Source organism: Thamnophis elegans, chromosome 16, assembly GCF_009769535.1.
Source record: "Thamnophis elegans isolate rThaEle1 chromosome 16, rThaEle1.pri, whole genome shotgun sequence".
In the NCBI taxonomy this organism is placed as follows: Eukaryota; Metazoa; Chordata; class Lepidosauria; order Squamata; family Colubridae; genus Thamnophis; species Thamnophis elegans.
In genome coordinates, this window is record NC_045556.1 from 10,467,808 (window position 1) to 10,493,122 (window position 25,315).

At 40.2% G+C, this 25,315-nt stretch overlaps 3 protein-coding genes across 8 annotated transcripts in view; 1 reads left to right on the plus strand and 2 right to left on the minus strand.

The window, feature by feature from the left end:
* Positions 1-7,432, minus strand: part of FAM227B (family with sequence similarity 227 member B) — a 76,817-nt gene extending 69,385 nt beyond the window's left edge. The window contains exons 1-6 of the mRNA XM_032233137.1: positions 7,314-7,432; positions 5,247-5,300; positions 4,012-4,258; positions 2,357-2,421; positions 1,608-1,652; positions 880-984 (exon numbers count right to left, since the gene is read on the minus strand). Coding sequence (XP_032089028.1) covers positions 880-984; positions 1,608-1,652; positions 2,357-2,421; positions 4,012-4,258; positions 5,247-5,300; positions 7,314-7,370 — 573 coding nt within the window. The 5' untranslated portion in view covers positions 7,371-7,432. The remainder of the gene's footprint in view (positions 1-879; positions 985-1,607; positions 1,653-2,356; positions 2,422-4,011; positions 4,259-5,246; positions 5,301-7,313) is intronic.
* Positions 7,433-7,560: 128 nt separating this feature from the next.
* On the plus strand, positions 7,561-13,797 carry DTWD1 (DTW domain containing 1). 6 transcript variants are annotated; one of them, XM_032233600.1, is made up of 6 exons: positions 7,561-7,743; positions 9,252-9,302; positions 10,160-10,468; positions 11,179-11,322; positions 12,168-12,423; positions 12,835-13,797. In XM_032233600.1, exons 3-6 carry the CDS (start codon positions 10,241-10,243, stop codon positions 13,062-13,064), a joined length of 858 nt encoding a protein of 285 aa, XP_032089491.1. In that variant the 5' UTR covers positions 7,561-7,743; positions 9,252-9,302; positions 10,160-10,240; the 3' UTR covers positions 13,065-13,797. The 6 variants fall into 6 exon arrangements, with proteins under 6 accessions (XP_032089491.1, XP_032089493.1, XP_032089492.1 ...); XM_032233602.1 differs by having other exon boundaries at positions 10,220-10,468; XM_032233601.1 differs by having other exon boundaries at positions 10,223-10,468.
* A 1,803-nt stretch (positions 13,798-15,600) lies between these two features.
* The window catches only part of LOC116519461 (NAD(P) transhydrogenase, mitochondrial-like), a 44,067-nt gene continuing 34,352 nt past the window's right edge, over positions 15,601-25,315 (minus strand). The window contains exons 15-21 of the mRNA XM_032233327.1: positions 24,519-24,679; positions 23,435-23,614; positions 22,669-22,828; positions 21,174-21,255; positions 19,817-19,935; positions 17,634-17,749; positions 15,601-15,932 (exon numbers count right to left, since the gene is read on the minus strand). Of these exons, the coding sequence (XP_032089218.1) occupies positions 15,783-15,932; positions 17,634-17,749; positions 19,817-19,935; positions 21,174-21,255; positions 22,669-22,828; positions 23,435-23,614; positions 24,519-24,679 (968 nt within the window). The 3' untranslated portion in view covers positions 15,601-15,782. The remainder of the gene's footprint in view (positions 15,933-17,633; positions 17,750-19,816; positions 19,936-21,173; positions 21,256-22,668; positions 22,829-23,434; positions 23,615-24,518; positions 24,680-25,315) is intronic.

Consider the following 25,315-nt stretch of genomic DNA (forward strand, 5'->3'; position numbering starts at 1 on the left):
ATTTTTACAGACATTCCTGAACTACAGTCTAAGGACCCACAAGGAATTTCTCAGTACTTGTAAATCTGCTAGTGATGCCAGGGTGCCAGTTTATTCAGCATTCCTTCCAGCTGCCTTTAGTTCTACATTTATTTTTTAGTTGATTTGTAAAGTATGCAAGATACTTTTTTTTCTGGCCAGTTCTACACACAAAACAAATAAACTCTATGTGGAAATCCAGCTTTGGGGGGGATTATCTTTTAGAAATCTGGAGTTTTCTTATATGCAATTCATAACACGTGGCTAACCAATATGACTACTGTTGTCAACCAATCAACAGAGCACTCCTACAGTGTTGTCAGATGGTTACAAATTTGGAGCACTCTGACAAACTGTAATGTTTTGTCAATTGTTTTCCTGCAAATTTTCTGACCTAAAAAAAGAAGGCTGAACTTATGAAGTGAAGGGAGAAAAAGAAGGAATTAATCCTGGATTGGTCCTCTAAAATCTAGAAGCTTTATTCCACTTTTTGAAGGAAAATCTAAGATCAGATTCTGCCCACGTAATTTTGTTTCCATGAAGTGCTATCTCACAAACACACACACACACACACAAAAACCCTCCTTATATGTTTGATTTTCAGTGACTTAACAAAATGTAGTTTTTCTGGCAAAAATATAGAAGCTGTTTGCCATCTTCAATGTTTTGCTTTTTGTAAAAAAATAAATCCTAATATAATGTCCTGTCCTTTTCTGTAGTGTCACATTCTGGCAATTACAAGAGCAGGAATATATTTATCCCAAATTTGTTCCAAGGTTTCACTTGTTCACAGATGCCTCTTGTTTCACAAATGTGTGTTCCATTTGGTGCTGCAATTTAAGTAAAATTAAAAATTGGTACCTTGAAAATTTGGAGTTTTAGAACCAAATCCCAGAGCTGTGCAGGTTCTAGATTGTTTGGAAGTTTTGTAAATTTCCACAAATTGAATCCAGAAAAACTGAAATTCTAAAAAAAATGTAAAAGAGCCATAGTCATCATACCTCACGAAGCAACAAAGTTTGAAATGCATCCTGCCACCAGGCATTTTTTTTTTCTAAAAAAGAAAATCTAATTATGTGGATTCCTAATTCAGAGCAGCACATACGATTAAATACTTCATTTTAAAAATCATGTTTCTACTGACCATTAAGGTACTCTTTGATTAGGGGCATATTTCGGGTGGCAGGAACAGCAACCAAAGGATCCATAACTCTACACGTTCAGCATTACAACAAGAACTATAACTTTACCAGATCAAAACAGATTTTTGAAAAATTGTTAAACATACTTCATACAATGACTGAGTTTGCATTACTTATTTAAACTACAATATGGGTTTGTTTTTGTCCCAACAAGGGATAAAAGATCCTTGAACAAAATAAGTTTTCCATGTTTTAAAATAATTGCTTGGGGGGGGGGAAATCAAAGCTGTAATCTATATCTTCCTCCAGAATGGTAGCACTTATCAATTAATTACATTTTCAGGTTTGGATGATAAATACTTTGTGTAAATTAATTTTTAGAACTCTATTCCCAGTGGTTTAGAATTGATCCATTTCATCGCTGACTTTTACACTATATACATTTACCTCCAAGTCTTTGCTACTTGTGTCTTTTGGAGCTTCAGTAGGAAACTGAAATACATTAGAAAGAAATGCATCGTAAAGATATGGAACTAGAGTAGATGTAGTCCAGATACAGAAATAGAGAAATTTCCAAGGGGAAGGTAGAAGTCATGCAAAATCCCATGCACTGAGACATGGCACAGTGCAACATTAATAACATTCTGCTATGAGAGTTTAAGAAAAGGTGTACTGCATATAACTTTTCTAACAAATTGTTTAGTAGAGCAGAATACAAATATTAATGGTACATATTAATTGTAGTGGCATGTCATTTAAATAAAACATTTATTTGCAAAAAGCTCAAATATCCCATTTATGCATCAGTTTAATCCAAAATACTGAATGAATAAACCAGGACAAGCAGACTGTTGGAAGTCACCTCACTTAAGGTGGAGAAAGAAAAGAAAGGAACGTTTTTTATACATAAAACACAAGTGGAATTACATGCCTCCAGAAGTTGTGGATGCTCCAACACTGGAAATTTTTAAGAAAAGATGGGATAACCATTTGTTTGAAATGGCATAGGGGTTCCTGCCTAAGCAGCAGATTGGACTAGAAGACTTTCAAAGTCTCTTCCAACTCTGTTGTTCAGCTGTTCAGTTTTTTTATCCTAAGAGCAATGTAAGCAAACTTCTTAGCAAAACTCCAGTTTTCTCAGTGTAGCAATCTATCTCTTAAAGGAGGCGGGAAGGGATAATCAATGCATGAGTTACCTTCATTTCGATTTTTATTTTCTTCTTTGAAGCATCCTGGGATTCAGGAGATGATGTTACATCAGCTTGAAAACAAGAAGAAAAGAAGCTAAGAATTTTAAACATCTTCCCAGATATAAAATACAGTTTCCATGTAGTGGGAAAACATTTACCTATATTTTCAAGCATACACAATTAAGACACCTTAAAATAATTGAAGTGATTGGTCAGTGTGTAAAGAAAGATAAGCTTTGTCATGATTCCTAAAGTTAATACCTGAAACACATAACATAACTGCCCAAAGCCTCAGATCCAAATATTAATCATGCTGTTCTATTCATTAATCAAAAATTAAGTTTCACTGAATCTAACAGCACTTCAGCTCTCGGCCATTGAAAATATGCTTGTGCTTGATGTGTACACAGACATGCATACATATATACATGCATAAACACACAGAGAGACACATAATTACAACTGGGAATTAGGAAGGCATCTTTTGGATGACTTCAGTCCATGTAGGTACAAAAATAACTTCTGTGGAAAGCAAGAGATTATAGTTCAATAGAACATCTCCTTAAAAGAATACTCCTGCATAAGGCTGTGTTTTAAATCCACTTTGGCCACTGAAGGAAAAATTTCCCTCCTGCTGCTGTGAGCCAGACCACAATTTTTGAGCCTAATTTTCTGATCACCATCAACTCCACCAAATAGGACACATCTGCTTTCTTTCTAGGCACGTGCCAAGTATCTGCTGGCGTACAAACAGGACATGGTGGAGACTTTACTTGAATCCTTGGCATGGTAGCCAGGGCAGTTAAGTGAATGCAGGGTCGCTGATTTGGAAATGTTTAAATGTATCCCAGAAAAATTGACACTGCTGTGTTTAAGAAGAAAATCTAATTGCATCAGCAAAGCAAGATAACCTATCATTCTTTGCCAGAGAACTATTTTTAATGGATCCTAAGATGAATACAAATATTACTGTAATCATAAGCTAAATAAGAGCAGTATGGCAGTCTAAGGACTAGTACATTAAGAATTAGAAAGATACAGTATAATCAAGCGAGATTATCAAATATTGAAAAGGCATTATTAGATGCCTTTTTACGTTACATTAACTGTTTTTACATTTCCTTTTAGATGTTATTCAACACAGGTTGTTGTCTCCAAGCAGGAAACCTATAAAACTGGATCTCTATGGATGTCCCAAAGGTGCTTTTTCAAAAAACCACTGGGCTTTGTTTTTCCTTGAAGACACCTTGCTTCTCATCCAAGAGGCATCAGCAGTTCCAGAAGGTTCTGCACCCATTTGCACTATTCAGGTGACCCTGAGGGTACAGATAAACCTCCAAGTGGCTTCAACAACTCTCAGAAAGAGAGCTAATGACCAGAAGACTGCAAGAATATAAATCTTTCCATTCTCCACCATTCAGTCAGAACTGAAGAAGCTTCTTGGATGAGAAGCGAAACGTCTTCAACCGAAAGCCTAGTTATCTTTTGAAAAAGCACCCGGGGGACTATAAAGCTAGACAGCTATTTGTCTAAGCTGCTCGAGCAGGGGGTTGGACCAGAGGACCTCCAAGGCCCCATCTGGCTCTGTTATTCTAAGTTCTAAAATTAATACTGATCCCACCCTCCCCAAAATGGACTTATTGGCTAAGAGACAGAATTACCTTGTCCTGGCTGCTCATCTATTTCTGATTTCTCTGATTTCAATGTAAATATCTGTTTAGCATGCTCCTGGACTTGTAGTTTGCACTCATCTATTCTTTTTTCCAACCTGGAAATAATTTCATACGGCATCGGAGCATTATCATAAAGATATTGGGCAACAGTATCCACAGGATAGTCATTTTTTATCCGGGAAACCAAGGGATAAGGATTCACATCTGGCAAGTGTGGGACTCTTGGCCAATCATCCTGCAAAGAACAGCCATTATAAAACAAATGTTAAGCAGAAATAATGTTAAAGTGTTTGTTATATACACAGAGCCATGAAGTCCTCGACTTACAACCTTTCGTTTAGTGACTGTCTCAAGTTACGATGACACTGAAAAAAAGGGACTTCCGGGCAGTTTTCCCACGTAGAACCACTGCAGTATCCCCATGATCATATGATCAAAATCCAGCCATTTGCAACTGACTCGTGACGGTTGCAGTGTCCCCAGGTCACGTGATCCCTTTCTGCAAACTCACAACAGGCAAAATCAGTGAAGAAGCCAGATCCGCTTAACAACTGTGTTACTAACTTAACCACTGCAGAGATTCACTTAACAGCTGTGGCAAGAAAGATCGTAACATGGGGCAAAGCTCACTTAACGAATGTCTTACTCGGCAACGGAAATTTTGGGCTCAACTGTAGTTGTAAGTCGAGGACTACCTGTATAGCACCGAACACTGGGGAATTTTGCCAAGTGATGTTTCCCCGTTGCTGATAGCAAAAAAAGATGTATTGAATCTGTAATTCATATTATACTTGTTCAACCCTATTTTTTTTGTCTCTCTCACAGCATTGACTAATTGCCTTTTTATCTCACATGTAAAGGTAAAGGTTCCCGTCGCAAATATGTGCTAGTTGAACCACTGAACTGCCAAACTTTCAACCAACAAGCTCAGCGTCTTAGCCACTGAGCCACCGTGTCCCTTCTTTTCTCTCACATAGCATTTCTTAATTACCTTTCAGAAGTTCCATGATAAGCTGCCCAGCATTAACCATCATGCCTGCATGTATTCTTCCTTTGCTGAGCTATGATGGTTAATCTATAACAGGGGAATCTAAAGATCTCCAGATGTTTCAAACTGCACAATCACCATCCCTGGTGTTTATTGTTACTACTTTTAATGAAATTTTCATACCATTTTCCAGACACTCAAAGTACTATTAAAATCATTTCATAAACATACATACCAAATTAAAAAAGCCCAAAAATTCATCAAATGTACCAGGAAGTTCTACGGTTTCCTATAAATACATAAAGATACACGTCTTATAAAATAAAGCAGACTTGATTATACTATAACATACTTCTTTCATGCTAGTAAGCATGCAAATTGGGGTTTGCTAATCTAATACTCTGAAGAAATATTATGATCAAAGAAATAAAATTTAAAATATGTGGATTATTCTGATCAGATTAATATGAAATAGTCAGCTATCTTACTGTTTCTTGTAAACCTTACATACACTACTAGGCCATTATGGTTATTCAACAAACCAGCTTAAGAATTCTGGTTTAGTATTATATGTCAACCAAGCCCTTGTATCTTAAATCCTAAATACACAATCATCCAAACTGTTGACAGAACATTGCAGGGTTTTCTTTTGGTTTGTTTGGGGAAAATCTACTTATTTTTATTGAAATGTTATATGCTGCCAACAATTTCAGAAATGGAGACTAAGGATCAAAACATTGCCTTTGCCACTTCGATGAATTTTGATGTGGTTGTGTTCATGTATTGCAATCAAAGACTGAAGTATAACTGAGCATAACACTTGGCATAGTATAAGTACATCATGACATTTTGCCCAGACATACTGAGCATACCATGGCTAAGATAAATATGTGAACACGGGACATTTCTTTGTTATTTCTGAAAGTGGGGGGGGAGTCAGCAATGTTATTTTAAAAACTTATTCTCATTTTTTTTTAAAGAACTGATCCATAAGACCTTTCACCACCACTGTTATCCTAATTGAGCACTCTGATTCAATAGAATCACCCAGTTGGTTGAATTCATTTGAGGGATATGCTATTATTTTACTTACATTGAACCATTTTGTAACTTTTTGATTCCTCATATCAACAAACAACTTGTTTCTAATCTTTGTTTTTCCTTCGGGTATCAGTCTGGCAGAGCAATACACAAACATCCTATAGCAAATGGTGAGATAGAGCTCATTCTCACTATGACTGTGTTCACACATGCTTCATTAATTCAGATAAAAATCTAGTGGCTGTATCTGTACCACAAACTTAGTCTGTGTCTTGAGTGCAATGCAAACATCTCCAAAGTGGTGAGTATTGACCTCCAAGCATCAATTGGACTATCCAAAACATTGATATTTGTGGTAAAGTAATATTTATTACATTATTTCCATTCAATAAATGTTTTGAGGGGCCAACCATCAAGCTTTGCTGAAGGGGACAATGAACTGAAGAGTTTGGAAACCTCTGCCTTCATGTGCTTCAGTGTCACCTGCAAACTTAGAAATTATGCCAGCCCAGTACCCCAGCCAAGCACGGCAACCTGCGTTCAGCTTCAAAAGGGAAGACACGTCTCTAAGAGCTTCCCTTTAGAACAGGGGGTCTCCAACCTTGGCAACTTTTAAGAATTATGGACTTCAACTCCCAGAGTTCCTCAGCCAGCAAAGCTTAATTCTTAAAGTTGCCAAAGTTGGAGACCCCTGCTTTAGAATACAGAATAACACAGTTGGAAGGGATCTTGGAGGTCTTCTAGTCCAACCCCTGTTCAAGCAGGAGACTCTGTACCCTTCCAGGCAAATGGCTGTCCAGTCTCTCCTTAAAAAGCCTCGAGAGATGGAGCACCCACAACTTTTGGAGGTAAGTCATTCTACTGATTAACAGAATTACAGAATAAGAGTTGGAAGAGCCTTTGGAAGTCGTCTCCTCCAATCCATTGCACAAGCAGGAGAAGACCCTATATTATTCTAGGCAAATGGCTGTCCAGTCTCTTCTTTAAAAACCTCCAGTGGCGGAGCAGATAGATAGATGATAGAATAGATAGAATAGATAGATAGATAGATAGATAGATAGATAGATAGATAGATAGATAGATGATAGAATAGATAGATAGATAGATAGATAGATGATAGATAGATAGATAGATAGATAGATAGATAGATAGATAGATAGATAGATAGATAGATAATGGTTCTAAATGTCCTTCCAGTCTCTTTCGAGAGCCCCACACACGTGTTGCCCGCCCAGGGCAGCCTCGGATTTCAGCCGCCGACCTCGATAAAAGAATGCCTGTAGGTAGAAAGGGTCAGGGTGCGACCCCGCTCGCCCATTCCCAAGCAAGGCGGCTGCACCTCGCCCTCGCCAGGCCCAAGAGCTTCCTGCGGCTGCAGCAAGAGCAACAGCAGCAGCAGCAGCAGAACGCCCCGCCCTTCCAACGGACCTTCTCTTGCCGTTACTAAGGCGCCCTAGCAACCGCCTGGCTCCGCCCCCCGCGGTCCGTCACGTTCGATCCTTCCGGCCTGCCCCCTCCACCCCCGGGGCTGGAGTTCCACCGCGCGCGCGACGCGGCTGTCCTAGAGGAGGGAGAAGACACGCGATCTTTCGGCGAGGCTCGGTTTTGCGTCCACTCGTGGGAGGCGTGCTTGCAATAAATCTCCCACCCGCTCCCAACGCCGAGAGGAGTCCCTGGGCATTGCTTTGGCGGTGGGTTTCCTTTGTTGGCATGGATGGGCGCGAGAAGTGGTCTTGGGCTCGGGGAGAGAGATGGGGAGGCAGTGGCAGCCACCCCCAGCTCCGGATCCCTCCCTGTGCATGGGTTACTAAGTTGCAAAAAACAGTTGTGGGGTCTCTGGCGCTCCAGAAGTTGCTGCCAACTCCCAGGGGAGTAGTGTTTGGAGGGGTGCGAGGTGGTAGGTAGTGGTGGTTCCTACGCTTAACCTGCATGATTGTCCAGAAGAAGAGCTGTGCTGGTTTGTTGCAGAGGTTTGGTGACTTTTTTGAGGACTAAACCCAACCTGGGTTAAAAATTTGTTGGTGGGGTGAGAAATGATTTTCCCATAGAACCACTGAGTCAAATAGGCTGCCTCTATCAGAGTTTCCCAACTGCCAGAATTCCCCATCATCATGTTGAATCCATCACAATATAGCTGTGAAAGTTGGACCATAAGTGCCAAAGAATTGAGGCCTTTGAACTCTGGTGCTGGAGAAGACTCCTGCAAGTCCCTTGGACTGCATGGAGATCAAAGATCAAACCGGTCAGTCCTAGAGGAGATCAATCCTGACTGCTCTTTAGAAGGCCAGATCTTGAAGAGGAAACTCAAATACTTTGGCCACCTGATGAGAAGGAAGGACTCACTGGAGAAGAGCCTAATGCTGGGAAAGACTGAGGGCAAAAGAAGAAGGGGACAACAGGGAATGAGGTGGTTGGATGGAGTCACCGAAACAGTAGGTGTGAGCTTAAAGGGACTCCAGAGGATGGTAAAGAACAAGAATGTTGTCCATGGGGTCACCATGGGTCGGACAGGACTTTGCAACTAACAACATGATGTTGAAATGGAGTTGTGAATTGAAGTCTATCCCTGCTAGCTGGGGAATTCTGAGATTTGAAGTTCACACATGAACTGAGGAACACTGACCTAGATGTTACAGCAATCTATTAAGTTATATATAACTATTTCCAACAGAAGCACAGCGCTCTTTCCACATAATGTTTATATCTTTTTTGAGGTCACTGAGACTAATATAATTGGCTTCGCTGGTTGTGCTAAGCAAAATATCTGATGGGAATCCAATCGTGATAGCATGCAGGTCATGGTTTGGGGGCAAAGGATGTTAATGAACTCAGCCAATTGGAGTTTAGCGCTATCTAACAAAGCACTAAATCTTTGTTGCTAAATCAGTTGTCAGGATTTTGGCAGCCCACGTAGGGTAGCCTAGGGCAGTCAATAACTTATGTTTAAAGCAAACTATAGTGAAAAAGCAATGTGAAATTCCATTGAGCGGCAAAGAGTGTTCAGTTTAGCTTAGTGGTCAAGTGAGATTTAAATGTGGTTCTCTCTAGAAGTAGGATTGATTTATACTTGGGTCAAACTATTCAGTTGTATAAAGCATGTCTTACTTCCAGTTAGCAAAGTGCACAGGACATTCTTATTTGTTAGATTTTTATGGTTCTGGAAAACATAGGTGAAATTTATCCCTTTCTCTGTCAGCAGCATTTTTCCCCGTGGTGATAAGGAAAGCTGCCACAAGTTGTTTAATATAAGGTGGGTTGATCTGTTGGTCAGGAATGCATAACATATTAATTAATTTCCTGCTCTTGAACTAAGGAATCTCTGTGGTTAGAAAATTTTGTCCAAACATAAGCAACTTTCTTCACTTACCTGCCAAGCTTTCTCCAGCAAACTCAGAATAGTCTCACTCCAGGGAGGAAAGAGCTGATACTGCAAAAGCAGAAATGGGGCTTGTTACACAATAGCCACAAATACATTTTTGCTATTATCCCTTTAATAGGTATCATTTTAGAAGTAATGGTTATTTTATAAACTGCAAAAGGTTGGCAGGTGAATCAAGGAAATGAACTGTTTACTCCATGGTCTGTGTTTGCAGCCAAAAACATGGCTGTCATTATATTCTATGTATTCTTAATATAGTAAAACATGTAAAATAAATAATCAACACTTGTCATACAAGTTAAGTCTCTATTAATGAATAGTATTACTAAGATCCTGCAATACGAAACATAAAAAAAACTGAACTTTATACTGTAAAGCTTCACATTAGATTGATTCTTATACCTTACCACTTATACCACTTAACCTAGAGCAGAGGTGGAGAAAACATCAATTGTGCAGTCCTTGGATTAGATCCAGACATGTTGGCAAAAGATCAAGCTTCTACCTGCAGGTCTCTGTTGTTTAGGATCTCTGTGTGTCTGTCTCCCCCTCAGACACACACACCCACACACTTTAAATTTCAGCCCACCAACTCTATGTTCAGGGCTGCTGGAGAATAGTGTTCCCTAGTTTGAGTTAATCTCATTCATCAAAATTTCTATTCTCTCTAAGAATACTTATCTGAAATTATACTTGAAAACTATTCTTGCATTATTTATCTTTAACAGTTCCAAGGATATCATTCATCTGAAATATATCATTAAATTCATCTCCCATTTAAAAAAAAGCAGACCAAGATAAACCAGGAAATGAAAAGAAATGCTGAGTGTTTGCAAAATCAAGATATACTGGCTGCATCCCTGTTACAAGAGACCCCATTTGACAACTTATGTCTGACATCCCAAGCTATTCTTGAGAGAGCCCAAAAACAAGGAAGATCAAAATGCCCCAGATGTCACGGATCAAGGATGTTCTACTGTTATTCATGTTATGTTCCAGTTGAAACTGTTCCTGTTGAAGATATTCCTATTGTGAAGGTTAGTGCAGGTGATCTGAAGGGGGTGGTGGTGGTGTCACAGTGTTCTTTGGTCATTTTATATGAAATTTCCCAGCAAGTCATTCTAATAGATGAAATAGATAAAGGTGGAGTTTAACCTAATCTTGTCTTTTATGCCAAAAACTTCATACTAAATGCCATAACCATAAAGCTGCTGTAGTGAAAGTAAAGCAGATCACAGTAGCCCAGTGCCACTCGTATTTCTGCCCAAACATTGGCATCTCTGTAGAACACTTAGGGAACTATGGCCCCTTTATGACCTGTGGACTTCAACTCCCAGAATTCCTGAACCAGCCATGGTTTTCAGGATTTATCAAGTTGCGGCTATTGCAACATCCCTGGGGTCAGCCCACATTTACAACATGCTGGCGGAGGAATTCTGGGAGTTGAAGTCCACAGGTCATAAAGAGGCCATAGTTGCCTCCCCTTGCTGTAGATGATGGAAAATATGTCTACCCAGACTTGCCCCAAAGGCAGCCTTTGATTTAAGTCATTCAAATAGTAGCTTCTTTTTAACATGGTATTTTTGTTGTTTCCCATTGATTATTTTGCAGAAAATTGCAATTGTAACTGGTGCAAATCATGTGTTATACTCTGATATCCAGAGTGGAATGCATGGTTGGGCAAATGTATATATTTATGGTTGAATTTGGAGGGTGTATTTTTGATGCACTTTTTGGGTTCTTTAAGCTTCCCTTGAAGATTGATATAATCAAGCATCCCAATGAAACAGATGGCAAAAGTACAGCTGTACACGCCAAGCTTCTAGCATCTGAAGATGTTACCGTTTATACCTATCCGTGTATTCCTGACTATGAAGAGATCCAGAATGAAGTAAGAGTCTGTCTATATTTAGCATCATAGGAAAACCATTTGTTTCTCACTGCCATGATTGCTGCTGTTAAATATACTCTGTGTTTAGCATTGTTTTGCACCAGAGCAAATAATCAGTGTATTTGTCCAGGAATTCATGTAGTAGGACTTATTACTTAGTTGTATCCATAGAAGTGAGTTCCACTTCTTGGCTTGTTTTTAGAGCTGCAGCCATTTTTGCAAGAATTTCCCTGAGAGTACAGGTTGTCCTCGCTTACAAAGCATCTGTTCAGCAACCATTCAAAGTTACGAAGCTGCTGAAAAATGTGACTTACAACTGGTCCTCGAAAGTTGCGGCTGTCAGCGTTCCTGTCTTGCCCTGTCTCTGGGGTCAGCACGCATCTACAACAGCCACAGCGCCACATGGTTGTGCGATTGCCATTTGCAACTTTCATAGGCAGCTTCCAACAAGCAAAATCAATGGGGAAGCCAGAAGGAAGTCACTAGTCGCAGTCATGGGATGTTGCATTTGATGACTCCCTTAGTGATGGGAGTTACTGGTTCCGATTGCGGTCAGTAAGAGAGGACTACCTGTACAGATGGCCTAAAGCCAAAATGACAAGAGGGGAATATTCCTAAGAGGGTGGATCAGCACTTCAGCCTATATTTGATGAAATAAAAGTTTTGCAGGGTTTTAACATTTACTCATATTTGTTTAAACAATGTTGTTGGTAAATGTTAGGCAGAGTGTATTTTTAGAAATAATGGTGGAAGCACAATTTTAAAATAGATTAGGAAAAAATAAGAGTTGCCTTGTGGCTGAGGTTAAGCTAGATCTCATGAAGGTTTTTTCGCCCCATTTTTAGATTGCACTTATTTTTCCTGGACCTAATTCAGTTTCAATAAGCAACATTCCTCTCTCTTTGCAAGCAAAATGTAAGATGGACACTGAGGGCTTCTCAGCAGTACCAGCACCCAAGTGTGCAAAATTGGAGCCAAGCCACAGTAGAATCATGAGTGAAGATAAATTGCCCAAGAGCGAAAATGCACTGAAAAAAATTATATTTATCGACAGTACATGGAATCAGACAAACAAAATAATCACAGATGAGCGGCTTCAAGGTATTATTTTTATGAATGGAAATGAATCTTGGGAATTGTTCTAGGTATAATGGAGAGCTCTTATCAGGAATAAATGCCTCCTCTCTACTTTTATTTTTCTTCCAAAAGTTTTGCCTTTCTAAAACTAGTGCACTGCAACACTGTATAATAAACATTTTTGGACTCCAGTCAGATAATGCTGCATTCCAGGAAAGAAAGGGTTTTAGAGAAAAAGAGATGACTTATCTAGCCACACTTAGAAAATATAAATGGAAATTACCGTATAAATCTGCCTACATATATCTTAATCAGGCTTATCCTTGTTTGTAATGCTTTGGAGAAACCTGTTAACAATTTGCTACAAATAGTTCTTTCAGTCTTTTGTGTAATTAAATGCCTACATTGTCATCTTTAGTTTTCTTCACTCTGCAGGGTTGCTACAGATTGAGCTGAAATCTAAGAAAACCTGCTTTTGGCGCCATCAGAAAGGAAAACCAGAAACTTACCTCTCTACCATTGAAGCAATTTATTATTTTCTAGTGGACTATCACAAGGAGGTCTTAAAAGAAAAATATGATGGACAATACGACAATTTGCTTTTTTTCTTCTCATTTATGTACAGGCTGATCAGGAAAGCCAAGGATTCTGCAGGAAAAAAGTGAAGTATCCCTCATGCAAATGTCCCAAAAGAAATGTGATTCCTTATCCTTTAAAACCAGTCCTTTAAAATTAACTAGGATTTGAATGACTGAAACTGACTTACAAGATAGAATGCTTATAGTTATTGTCTTTTAAATTTGAACTCAATCCAAGCTTAACAGATACAAAGCTTTAAACTTAAGGGGAAGATTGTCGGAAACAAACCTGGACTTGGGGCATTTAAATAGAAATATTTTTTTCTTATTTATCGAATAACAAAATTACTAGCTTCTCCCAAACCGGTAGTTAAAAAATGCTAAAAGAGTTCTGACGATCGCGCAGCACAGCTGATCATCACTAGCTGATTGTGGGAACTTTTTTCTTAAACTTTTTTTTAGCATTTTTGAACCGGTAGTTAAAAAATGCTTTAAAAAGTTTTTTAAAAGTTCTGATGAGCGATCGTCAGAACTTTTAAAAAAAACTTTTTAAAACTTTTTTTTTACTTTGCGGTTCAGATGAACCAATAGCAGTTTTATTACCGGTTCCGGCGAACCGGTCCAAACTGGTAGCATTTCACCTCTGGTATAAACCTAGCTGCAATCGAACATGAATAGAAGCCACAATAAAGAACACTAGAGGATGGATCGTGCATCTTAAATCTTACATGTTCTATAAAGCTGCATATGTAATGATTCAAATGATAAATACCTTTTGAAGTAATCTGTTTAATAAAAAAAACCTAATGCTTTTATTGTCCATAGTTCTATTATTACTTATTTCTACCGTCAAGAGAAGGGCATTGTGGCTTTGTGCAATGATGGCAACTTCCAATTTGTGTGTTCTGGTATTTTCTGAGAGTTTCATCTTTATTTTTCTAAAGAAGGGCACTTTGAATTCTTCTAGCAAAGTCACTTCTCGAAAAATGCTGGATTATACTTAACAGGGAACATTTCCACTCCTACCGCAAAATGACGTCTTACCTCCATGTGTTACAATAATCTAACCCTGAAAGACATTCACGGTGTCTTCCAGATCTTATTTCCTTGAAACATTTGCAAATTATTTAGAAGTAGAGACAGAGAAACCGCTTATATAAACAAATGTTGAATTGATTTTAGGGTTTTTGCTTTAAACCCCCGACCAATCAAGTTCTGATCTTCAGAACAGCAAATTCGGATGTACAGAAAGAAATAGTCACAGTCACACGGGGGATGCCAAGATTTTGTGCTTTGCCTAATGTCAAAAGGTTTTTTTTTTTAAGAATTGGAAAGGAAAGGAAGAAGAGTGGAACACAAGAGAGATTTGGTGTCTAGCCCAGTATCCATGCCATTAAATGTGTAAGTTTAATTCACCCACTGTTTTTCAGATTTCTCAGAATTCCAATGAAGGAGACTATTTCAGGGTTGAAATGAAGGGTCCTTGTTTCTCTGAATTCATACCATGCCCTGCTCAATTCAGAAGTCAGTGTTCTGTTGAAAAGTAGTGCCAAACTGCAAACCAGGTTGTGTCCCACAATCTGCTTGTTATGGGAGTCTTTTCTATTGTTACCTTCTTTTTCCACTGCTCTGTAAATTCTTCAAACCTGTAAGGTGATACTATCAAATGGAGAAAATTTACTATAGGACGGCAGAGATCCATGGTTAACTGGAACAAAGGAGTTTTTATTAAATAACTTTATAAAATGATTTTCATCCAGATTCACTCGTTACCACAAATTGCTTTTATCCCACCAGGATTAGCCTAACTATCTTCACATTATTCCTCACCTGTCTTCCTAACAGGAGAAATATTACCAGTCTTACAGCCTGAAGCTCCTCAGACCTCGTCTTCCAACTTGCACTTCCCGAATCCCTCTTCTCCAAGCCTGTCCATTGCTATCCTTTGATTGACCATCCTGCCTCTTATTTTTCACAAGCTATCACTATTACACCAGTGATGGGATTCAGCCGGTTCGCACCTATTCGGGAGAACCGGTTCGTAACTTTCTAAGCAGTTTGGAGAACCAGTTGTTGGAAGAAATTTTATTTTTTTCCCACTTTACAGGGCTAATTCTGTAAAGAAGGCAGGAAGGAAAAATTCTGGTGTTGTTTCTAGCCTCATCTTTATTGCCCTGCTTACAGAAACTGCCTCTCCGGTTAACCCTTATCACATTGTAACATCTAAGGCAAAGCGCCCATCGATGTGAGTTGGCCACAGCCACATTGTCACATGACCACCGAGCTATGCCTACCCAGCTGGTCATTATGGCAGAGAACCGGTTCTTAAATTATTTGAATCACACCACTGTAGTACACCCTAGAGCAGGCAAGTCAAACTCTCTAGATCCATAGCCATCTCCACAATATCCCTCTCTTTGATGATGGAATGTCCTCTCTAGAGGACTACATCTGGCCCAGAAATGATTACTTGTCTCTTTTATTGTACAGGTTAAAAATGTCATAGCAATGTTAAGAGAAACAAGTAATGGATGGATGGATGGATGGATGGATGGATGGATGGATGGACGGACACCCATATAAAGACACAGAAACCACTCATTTCTCATATGAATTAGGTTCTTCTATTTATCTTTCTGACAATGTATATACACAAGAGATAAGTCCATTTTCAAAGGATACAGACAATGGGCACCAGCCAGTTAGACATTCCATGGATTCCAGGCTCTTCAATAAACACAATCAAATTAAAAGGTACATAACAACACTTTATCACTGGATGATGCCTTAGAATAACCGGAAGCACTAATGGCTAAAAGAATCTCGAATTTTGGCTTGTAAAGCATCACAGGTTTTCTTTGCATCTCCAAGTAACATTGAAGTGTTTGGTTTATAAAAAATGGGATTGTCGACAGCAGCGTATCCGACTCCCAGGGTGCGCTTCATGACAATGACCTGGTGGAGAAACCGAATGACACAATGAGAGCGAGTTCAACTATTTCTTGCCTTCACTCAAAAAAGCTGGTTAAAAACATAGCCTGCAGTATGCAAATTGGTTAAATCTTTAAATGTGGTTTACACCCAACACCACTGCAAGGATATGCAGACTTTTTAAACAGAAGTGTCGATTTTTCATCAGGGTAAGAATGAAATAGAAATTTCACATATAATATTATAAAATTGTAAAGTTGGAAGAGACCATTAGGGTGAGCCCAAACTCCTGCCAGAGCAGGAATTAAATTAAATTGAATTAAATTAATGTCAATTAAATCATTCCAAGCAGATGACTTTGGTAATTTGTTCCAGTGTTGTTGAACTGCTCTTACCATTAGGAATTTATACTGGATTTCCCCCAAACCCCCCCCCCCTAATATTCAACCTGAACCTGCCTTCCTGTAATTTAACTATATTGTTTTATGTCCTGCCCACTGGAATGATAAAGAACAGGTCTTCACCTCCTTCCACCCCTCTCTCTGATATTTGAACAATGCTCTCCTATCAATCATTTTTCATGACTAAGCCTATTCTCTCCCCTGAATTCTTCCTCATTGCTGAAATTCTAAAAAGACAATATTTCAGATTCTACTGCTTAGCAAAAGGCAACCACCATATAGTCATAAGGACATAAGCAGGGCCCAGCTGGATCAGAATGCACTGCTGTTGAATGCAAAAATCTTATTTATATTGGCAAACCTAGAGAGCTTTCCAGATTCTCCAGCAACAGATAGCAGGACATCCTCATCTTACTTCCCCACTGGGTGTTTTTCTGAGGTCTTTTGAGTTCAGCTCTCATCATTTCCCAGCCAACATGACTGTTGACTCTGCAGTGCCAGTGAACTCTCTGTTGTGCTGTCCCTTAGATGCTAGAATAATTCTTTCCTCCCAAGAAACTGTACCTTGTGTCAACTGGAAGATTTGATGACATCAAAACAATAGTCTGCACTGCAATGAAGGCAACATTTTCGTACTTGGGGACAAAGTGTTCTGACCGAGGCTTCCCAAGAGCATGAAGCAAACTCCTTGTCCCAACAAAAAACCCTTTTATTAATTGACTCTGAATTCTGCTCATTCACATACAGCAAAGCCTTTCAAGGGAGGATTTACAGTCACAGACCTTATCTGGCCTGGAGAGCTGCCAGGCCGATATCTGCAAAACCTGGCAAGGAGTCTCAGAGAGTCATGAACCAATTAAGCGAACTAATTGTCTCCTGCAAACTCCACTCCCCTTCCGCTCCTCTTTTATTCCCTCTGGGAGGGGCCATTCATCGTCCACCTGTGGCCTTACTCCCAAGTTGACTCCTGTTCTTTAGCTGTTCCCTTCATTTGGCAACTCTGCGCATGTGCACACTGGGAACAGGCTCCAGCTGTTCATCTGCCTCACTGATGTCTGACTCTGAAGGCAGCCGATAACTGGCATATGGCCCTGCCCCCCCCCCGCCTCTGCCTCCAACACCGAGTCCTCATCAGAGCCTTCCCCAGACTCCAGGACTGGCCCATGTTCCTCCCCAACCTCCTCACTGTCCGACTCTGTTTCCAGCTCTGCTGGCGGGTCACAACACAAAGACACCTTTCTTTTTACATTGTGTGTTAGGTATTCTTTGCTCCAATGAAGAAACAATCACAACCCTGCACTCTCAGTTTCTTTTTGTCACTTACTTGTTTAGATTTCCAAACTTCCAATACAGGCATGCCAGCTATAATGGAGTTGGGATCTTCCTGTGCTGCAGAATTCACGGTGTCATTAGCACCAATGACCAACGTCAAATCTGTATCTGAAAGTAAGAAGACAGAGCCTTGGAAAAGGAAGACCTTTCAATATGAAAAGCTTCAAAATCCAAGTGTGCCATAATCACATTTAAAAAAAAAAATGTAAACCGGGGAAGCTCTAACGTTATTTCTGAGATTGTAAAGGAAAGCTGGGGAAAGAGACTTTGGTATAGTGAGCCAGCTAACTGGTACTCAATGTCTTTTCCATGTTGCTTACACTACTATTTGTCTGCCGAAATTTGGCTTGTGAATAGTTTCCCCCTTTTCATGAAAAGGCTTCTAAAACAAGATCTGTGCTAAATAACCTATATGTGAAAGTAGATACAAGATACCCAAGATGTACCATGGACCGGGTTACGTAGCTCAAAAGCAAAAAAAAGGTTCAGCGCAAACCAAATATTCCTCACTTTCTGATCCTCATTTGTGACCTAATTTATCTCTTCCCCAAACTAATCAAGTTATCCCACTTCATATTATCTTCAAAGCAACCTAGACTAGGCTGAATAAAAGCATCTAGGATTAAGATTGAGTGGTGATTCCCTTTCTGGATATCCTCAATCTTATATTCACTAAAATGAATATTAACCCGTAAACTAATCTTCTTGAGATGGAACCGGTTCTAAACAGCATTGTAGATTTGTGGAACCTCTTCTATAAAAGAGGTTAGAACTGGCAGGAACCCACCCGACGCTCATGTGCTCGTGTGACGCTTCTGCGCAGGCACAGAAGCATCTGGGCTGATGAGCAGAAACTCCCGCTGCCACCACTACCAATTTGCCCGATCCGGGGCGAACCAGTTGAAACCCACCTCTGTACCGATTTTCTCTCTCTCTCTTTTATAGTTTCTGTTTATGCTTGTATGTATGCTTTCTATATGGAGCCTGCTTGAAATCTGTAGATTTTGCATGAATCTGTTTCATCTGGATTCGGCTGCTCTCGCAATTTGGAGAGATTCCACGCTGGCATATTAGCCTGACAAGCCTAAGCTGTTGAATTCATCATTTGAAAAGTTATTTCTGGTCCAGGACCGTCATGAGTCCCTTACTGAGCCATAAAACCTGACCTCCCAAAGAGATGTCAAAGACAATTGCCTCGTCTCCTGATGGACTGCCTGAGAAAACAGACCACCTCTGAAGTCAGATGAGAAAACAGGCTTTGGAACTGAAGGGCTTCCAGCATCCAAGGTAATGTGGCCAACTGTCAATCCCAGAGGTCCTTTTCAGAATGCATCCATTCTGGAGGTTGCTTCAGGTGTGCAACAGGTTCAACTTGGAAGGAATTCCTACAGTAGGTGCCAATTAAGAGCCGAGGTGGCGCAGTGGTTAGAGTGTAGTACTGCAGGCTACTTCAGCTGACTGCTAGCTGCAGTTCGGCAGTTCAAATCTCACCAGCTCAAGGTTGACTCAGCCTTCCATCCTTCTGAGGACCCAGATTGCTAGGGGAAATATGCTGACTCTGTAAACCACTTAGGGCTGTAAAAGCACCGTGAAGTGGTATATAAGTGTTAAGTGCTATTGCTATTACTATTTCCAGTGTAGGGTTATTAGTATGATCAAATGGGGAGAAACTAAGTTTATTTGCCAGTACAGTTGCTTGCAGGGGGGCCTAAGAGCAAGTGAGATGCAGATTGCCTAGGAGATGATAATTATAGGGGTGAAGTAAACTACAAGGGGAAAGCATAATTTGTCATATAGCAGCATGAGTTTTACAATTAATGGAGCTACAGATTCAGCTAAGGACCATGAGCCCTGGAGGCACAGTGGTTAGAATGCAATATTGCCGGCTAACTCTGCTCACTGCCAGGAGTTCGATCCTGATGGGCTAGAGCTTGACTCAGCCTTCCATCCTTCCGAGGTGGGTAAAACGAGGACCCAGATTGTTGGGGGCAAGAGGCTGACTTTGTAAACCATTTAGAGAGGACTTTAAAGCACTATGGAGTGGTATATGTCCTAAGTGCTATTGCTATTTTGCAGCCTGAAGAAAACACCATATACACTTTGCAATGCAATGCAAACACCAAGCCGTAGTTTTGTTCGATTTTTCATTCTCCTCTTTCAACCCTTATCCCCTACCTGGAAAATCTTCATTAATTTCGTCCATTTCCAAGACAACGTCATACGGCACACCAGCTTCTGCCAGGAGGACATTAAGCTGGCCTGGCATTCGGCCTGCAACTGGATGGATGCCAAACCTGCAACCCAAAAATAGGAAGAAATGCTGAACTAGGTATACAGACCGAGAAATGGGGAAACGTCAGACAAAGTTCACAGAAAGGGGAGAGATATTATATATTCTCTCCTCTAAGCAGGAGAAAGATAGCCAATTGGGTGTAGTGGTTAAGGCATTAGGCTAGAAACCAGGAGACAGTGAATTCTAGTCCTGCCTTAGGCACAAAACCTCTGGGTGTTTTTGGGCTGGTCACTCTCTAAACTTTTGCCAAGAAAGCTGCAGAGATTTATCCAGGCATTCACTGGGCGTCAACTTTGACTCAAAACCACACACACACACACACACACACACACAGTAGGAGAAAGGTTCCTAGAGAGGCACTGACAGTACGATTTAGAGAGGACCCAATTTTCCTTCCTAACTTTCAGTCAAAGTCAATATTTCCCCCATTAAAGGTATACAACTGCCATTTTGGTTTTTTTTTAAATTAAAGACCAGTTTTGTTTGGATTTCTATGATATGCCATTGTTAAAAACAGCGAAAATATAAGGCATAAATTTAATATTAATTAGAGCACCACATATAGCATCTTGGCTATAGCCCCTGCCATTGCTGATCAACAATAAAAAGAATAGAACATTTTTTTTTCTTGAAAGAAAACATTCTCATTTTTGAATGCTGGCACTAAGATCCCTGTTGTAATCTCATGCAATACGAAGGGAGGATTAATTTTCATTTATTTATTTATTCTATTTGCATATCACTGAAGAAAGGCCCAAATCAGTTTGCAAACCTTCAATTAAACAACTATTTGACTGAAATCCCTTCTATCTATCTATCTATCTATCTATCTATCTATCTATCTATCTATCCATCCATCCATCCATCCATCCATCCATCCATCCATCTATCTATCTATCTATCTATCTGTCTATCATCTCTCTCTCTCTCTCTCTCTATATATATATATATATATATATATATATATATATATATATATATATATAGATAGATAGATAGATAGATAGATAGATAGATAGATAGATGATAGATACATACATACATACATACATATATATATATAATCTACAACCCAACTCTGGATAGGAAGAAGGGAAAAGGGACAGAGACTTAGTTGCAAGACTGATATGAAGTAATGGTATATGACTATACCATATATATACATAGTCCATCATTAAATCAAAATATGTTAGTACAAAGCAGTGTAATTTGTTTATATCAACAATGGTGTTTACTTGCCTGACTTTTTTTCCTTGTTCGTTCAGCATTTTCACCATGTCAGCAATGGGGTATTGAGCTTTAGCTGCACATAAACCCCAACCTAAAATAAGGGGGGGAAACTCTATTAGAACATGGAGAGTGAATCCAGAGGCTGTTAGGGGAACACCGAGTACAGGAGAAACGTGCATTATGGCCAGGAAAGTGTTACGAAGAGCATTAGAGCAGACAGAATAACAGAGTTGGAAGGGACCTTGGAGGTCTTCTAGTTCCAACCCCCTACTCAGGCAGGAAACCCTACACCACTTCAGACAAATGGATATCCAACATCTTCTTAAAAACTTCCAGTGTTGGAGCATTCACAATTTCTGGAGGCAAGCTGTTCCACTGATTAATTGTTCTGTCAGGAAATTTTCCTTAGTTCTAGGTTGGTCTGCCCCTTGATTAGTTTCCATCCCTTGTTTCTTGTCCTGCTTTCAGGTAATTTGGAGAATAGCTTGAGCCCTCTCCTTTGTGGCAGCCCCTCAAATATTGGAATATTGCTATCATGTCACCCCTTGTCCTTCCTTTCACTAAACTAGACATAGTCCCACCATCAGTTATTTACTCCACAGGGGATAGGAATTGTGGTGGGTTTCTATTTTTTTTTACTACCGGTTCACTCATGCCTACGCGCTCACTCACACAATGCTTCTGGGCATGCTCAGAAGCATCTGGGCATGTGGGTGGAGCCTCCCGCCCCGCTACTACCAGTTCGCCCAATCCGGGCCAAACCGGGTGCAACCCAACTCTGGATAGGAAGAAAGGAAAGGGGACACAGACTTAGTTGCAAGACTGATGTGAGGTAATGGTATATGAGAATGACCTTGGGAGAAAGGCAAAACAGCCACGGACTAAGCAACAATCCGTTATGAAGCAGTTGATCATGTAGGAAACATCTCAGAAGGGACTCTTTCTAGTTTCTTTCGATTGTAAAAGTGAGGATGGAGAGATGCACTTTCAGACTTTCAAGAGTCTGTTAGTGTAATCTTACAATTAAGACTGAGATAGTACCTCTGTGCGTGCTCCTTGTCTGGACTAACTCATATGATTGACATGTGAATCCTAAAAAGTAGGCCTGATCAGGATTTACTGAGGTTCATTCAAAACGTGTGAATTGCCACCCCAGTTCTGCTACAGTGAAAGGTTTAATCTGTTTGAGTGTAAGAAAAAACAGGATTGGCATAGAAGACAATGATGGTGGACCCACCCAAAGCAGGGGCCACCTAAAACATGATTCAGTATCTGCAATTAAGGACAATAAAATCACTCATTTGAAATAGAACCTCAGGAGTCAAAAGATAATAAGACAAGAGGCCCAGATATATGATTATTTTCATTCTTTTCCATTTTTTCCTAGTCTACATTCTCCAGAGTTGGAGAAGTACCATTGCTAAGGTTCGCAGAACGGTCAAAACCAAACAAAGCCTAGGTAGCTCATGTAAAAATCCGTCTTTGGTTAATTGTTCACTCTTACCTGGTGTAATGATGATAGTGTTTGCTTCTTTGATCATTTCAATGGCTTGGTCAAGCCCAACTTCTGTATGTGTTCCAACCACTTCCATGGGCTTTCCTCCAGCTGTAGACGTTGTACCATATCCACCCAAAATGACATTTGGTAAAGAACGATTCATAGCCTGGCCAACCATAAACCATACATTAACCCAAAGGTTCCCGTCAATGAAAGATTCCAATGAATATAAAGCAGGAAACTACTTTAAGCATGCTTTACTCTGTACAGATGTAATGTATATGACAGCTCCAATTCACAACATAGCTTGCAATCCCAGAATTTAATACCCTGCTTTCATTCTGAAATATGGTTTCAATGTTTATTATATCATTATAATGCTTAGCCGGAAATAAAGAAAATGAACTATTTTGAAGTGAATGTCTGTTAACAGTTAATCCTTTAAGCTTTTTAAATGAGCGGCAACATCTGCCAACTTTCTACAGGACCCTTCCCAGCCTGGTAGGGCTTTCATGTATGGAACTGCAATTCCAATAACTGGGTGTGAATTGGGGTCCCAAGAATTTTGAGAGTTGCAAACTACTTGGAGGACACGTAAAATATCTGGAAATATCCAGGCAAGGCTGGAATATGGTTGTCACAATAGGTCCTCCTGAAATCTGTTATGATTAACAAAATGGGAGATCCACAAAAGAGGATCCACTGAAGAAACACGTATTGTTTCCATGAAAAAAAAATGCAATGGAACCCACCACAGAGGACCTAACCTTACCACACACATGATGTAAGACAGGATAGCTCCAGAAGAGCCAATCAAAGCTCCAACGATTGTCATCAAGTTGTTGTTGAGAAGGAACCCTTCTGCGCACAAAGCCCATCCAGAGTAGCTATTCAGCACAGTGATGACCACAGGCATGTCTGCTCCACCAATGGCTGCCGTTAATGTCACTCCCTGTGATTTTTGATGCACCAAAAGAGAAAAGGTGGAGCAGATGTTTGTGCAATAATATATTGAAGAGCCGCGGTGGCGCAGTGGTTAGAATGCAGTGCTGCAGGCTACTTCTGCTGACTGCCAGCTGACTGTAATTTGGCAGTTCGAATCTCACCAGGCTCAAGGTGGACTCAGCCTTCCATCCTTCCGAGGTGGGTAAAATGAGGAACCAGATTGTTGGGTTCCTCCTTAGTAATTCTCAGAGTCTATCTTTGATAAAGATGCAAGTGATTGCTTTAGTTTGGCAAAATTTCTGTTTATAGGTGAGGAACAATAAAGGAAACTGCTTGGAAGTAATTCTATACGTCTTTCTTGGTTTTTGAGTCATGGTGGCGCAATGGTTAGAATGCACTATTGCAAGTTAATTCTGCCGACTGTCAGAGTTCAATTCTCACCAGCTCAATGTTAACTCAGCCTTCCATCCTTCCAAGGTGGGTAAAATGAGGACCCAGATTGTTGGGGGCAAGAGGCTGACTCTGTAAACCACTTAGCTATTGCTATTGCTACTACTAAACCAGACTAACGTCATTGCCATGTTTATGCATATGGTGTTTATGGGAGACTCAAGCATATTCTTGAAAATAAAAAAGGATGCAGAATCCCCCTTGCCATTTTTAATTAAAACAGTCTATAAGAAAGAAGGAAATAAAATCAGGAAGAACTACAAAATTTGGTGAGCTTCAAGGCAAGTATCAATATAGTCCTACTTTTACTCTGGATATCAAGTTGCCTACCACTATTCTGGAAGGTTCCAGCTCTTGCCTGATCCTGTTCTTAGGCTTTCTCTGACTCGGCCATCAGCTCATCTCCAGTTTTTTCATCTGCCCAATTTAAAGAAACGAGGAGTAAAGTTTTGGACCCCTACCATTATTGAGGAGAGTCCAGAAACTCCAAGAAGGCAGGCCATGCCTCCTGTATAGCTGGAATCTAACATAAAATAAATCATGCCTCCTACTGAAGCTGCCATCAGTCCAGCATTCAAATAATGACGGCCAGGCAGGAGAAGAGGAGCAGAGTTCAACAGACCTAGAAAGAAATGAGATTCAATGTATAAAGTCAACTGTTTATTAACTCTTGCGGTAGGGTGGGCTGAAAATGTGAGGAAGGTCATTTCTTTCTATCAGTGTCATGTGCTCTCACTTGCCCAACTGACTGAAATTAAGAATTGACTTATTTGGCTGGGCAGGAAGAGACCCATTGTGATGTACTGGGGATGCGCTGGACTAGGACTGGCTAGGACAGGTTTGACAACCCATGACTCTGGAGCCACATGTGGCTCTTTCATCCCTCTGCTGCGGCTCCCTATCGCCGGTCGGCTCCACAATTGATAGGGCTTTCAGTTAGGACAGGTAGAGGAAAAAGGATGCCATACCAGGAGGAGACCCTATGGTAGGGGAACCATACTTCTGGTCGGCAGAGGAAAAAGGACGCTGTGCTAGGAGGAGACTCTATGATGAGGGAACCAGACTTCTGATCAGCTCCAGAATTGAATGGTGGGCTTCCAGTTAGGACCTTTGTGGCTCTTTGAGGGTTTAAGGTGCTGACCCTGGGCTAGGAGGTCTTCAAACAAGATCATTGAAACTAATTTTAACACCTGATCCACCATACCAGTCTTTTTCAACCTCAGCAGCTATAGGATGTATGGACCTCAACTCTGGCTGA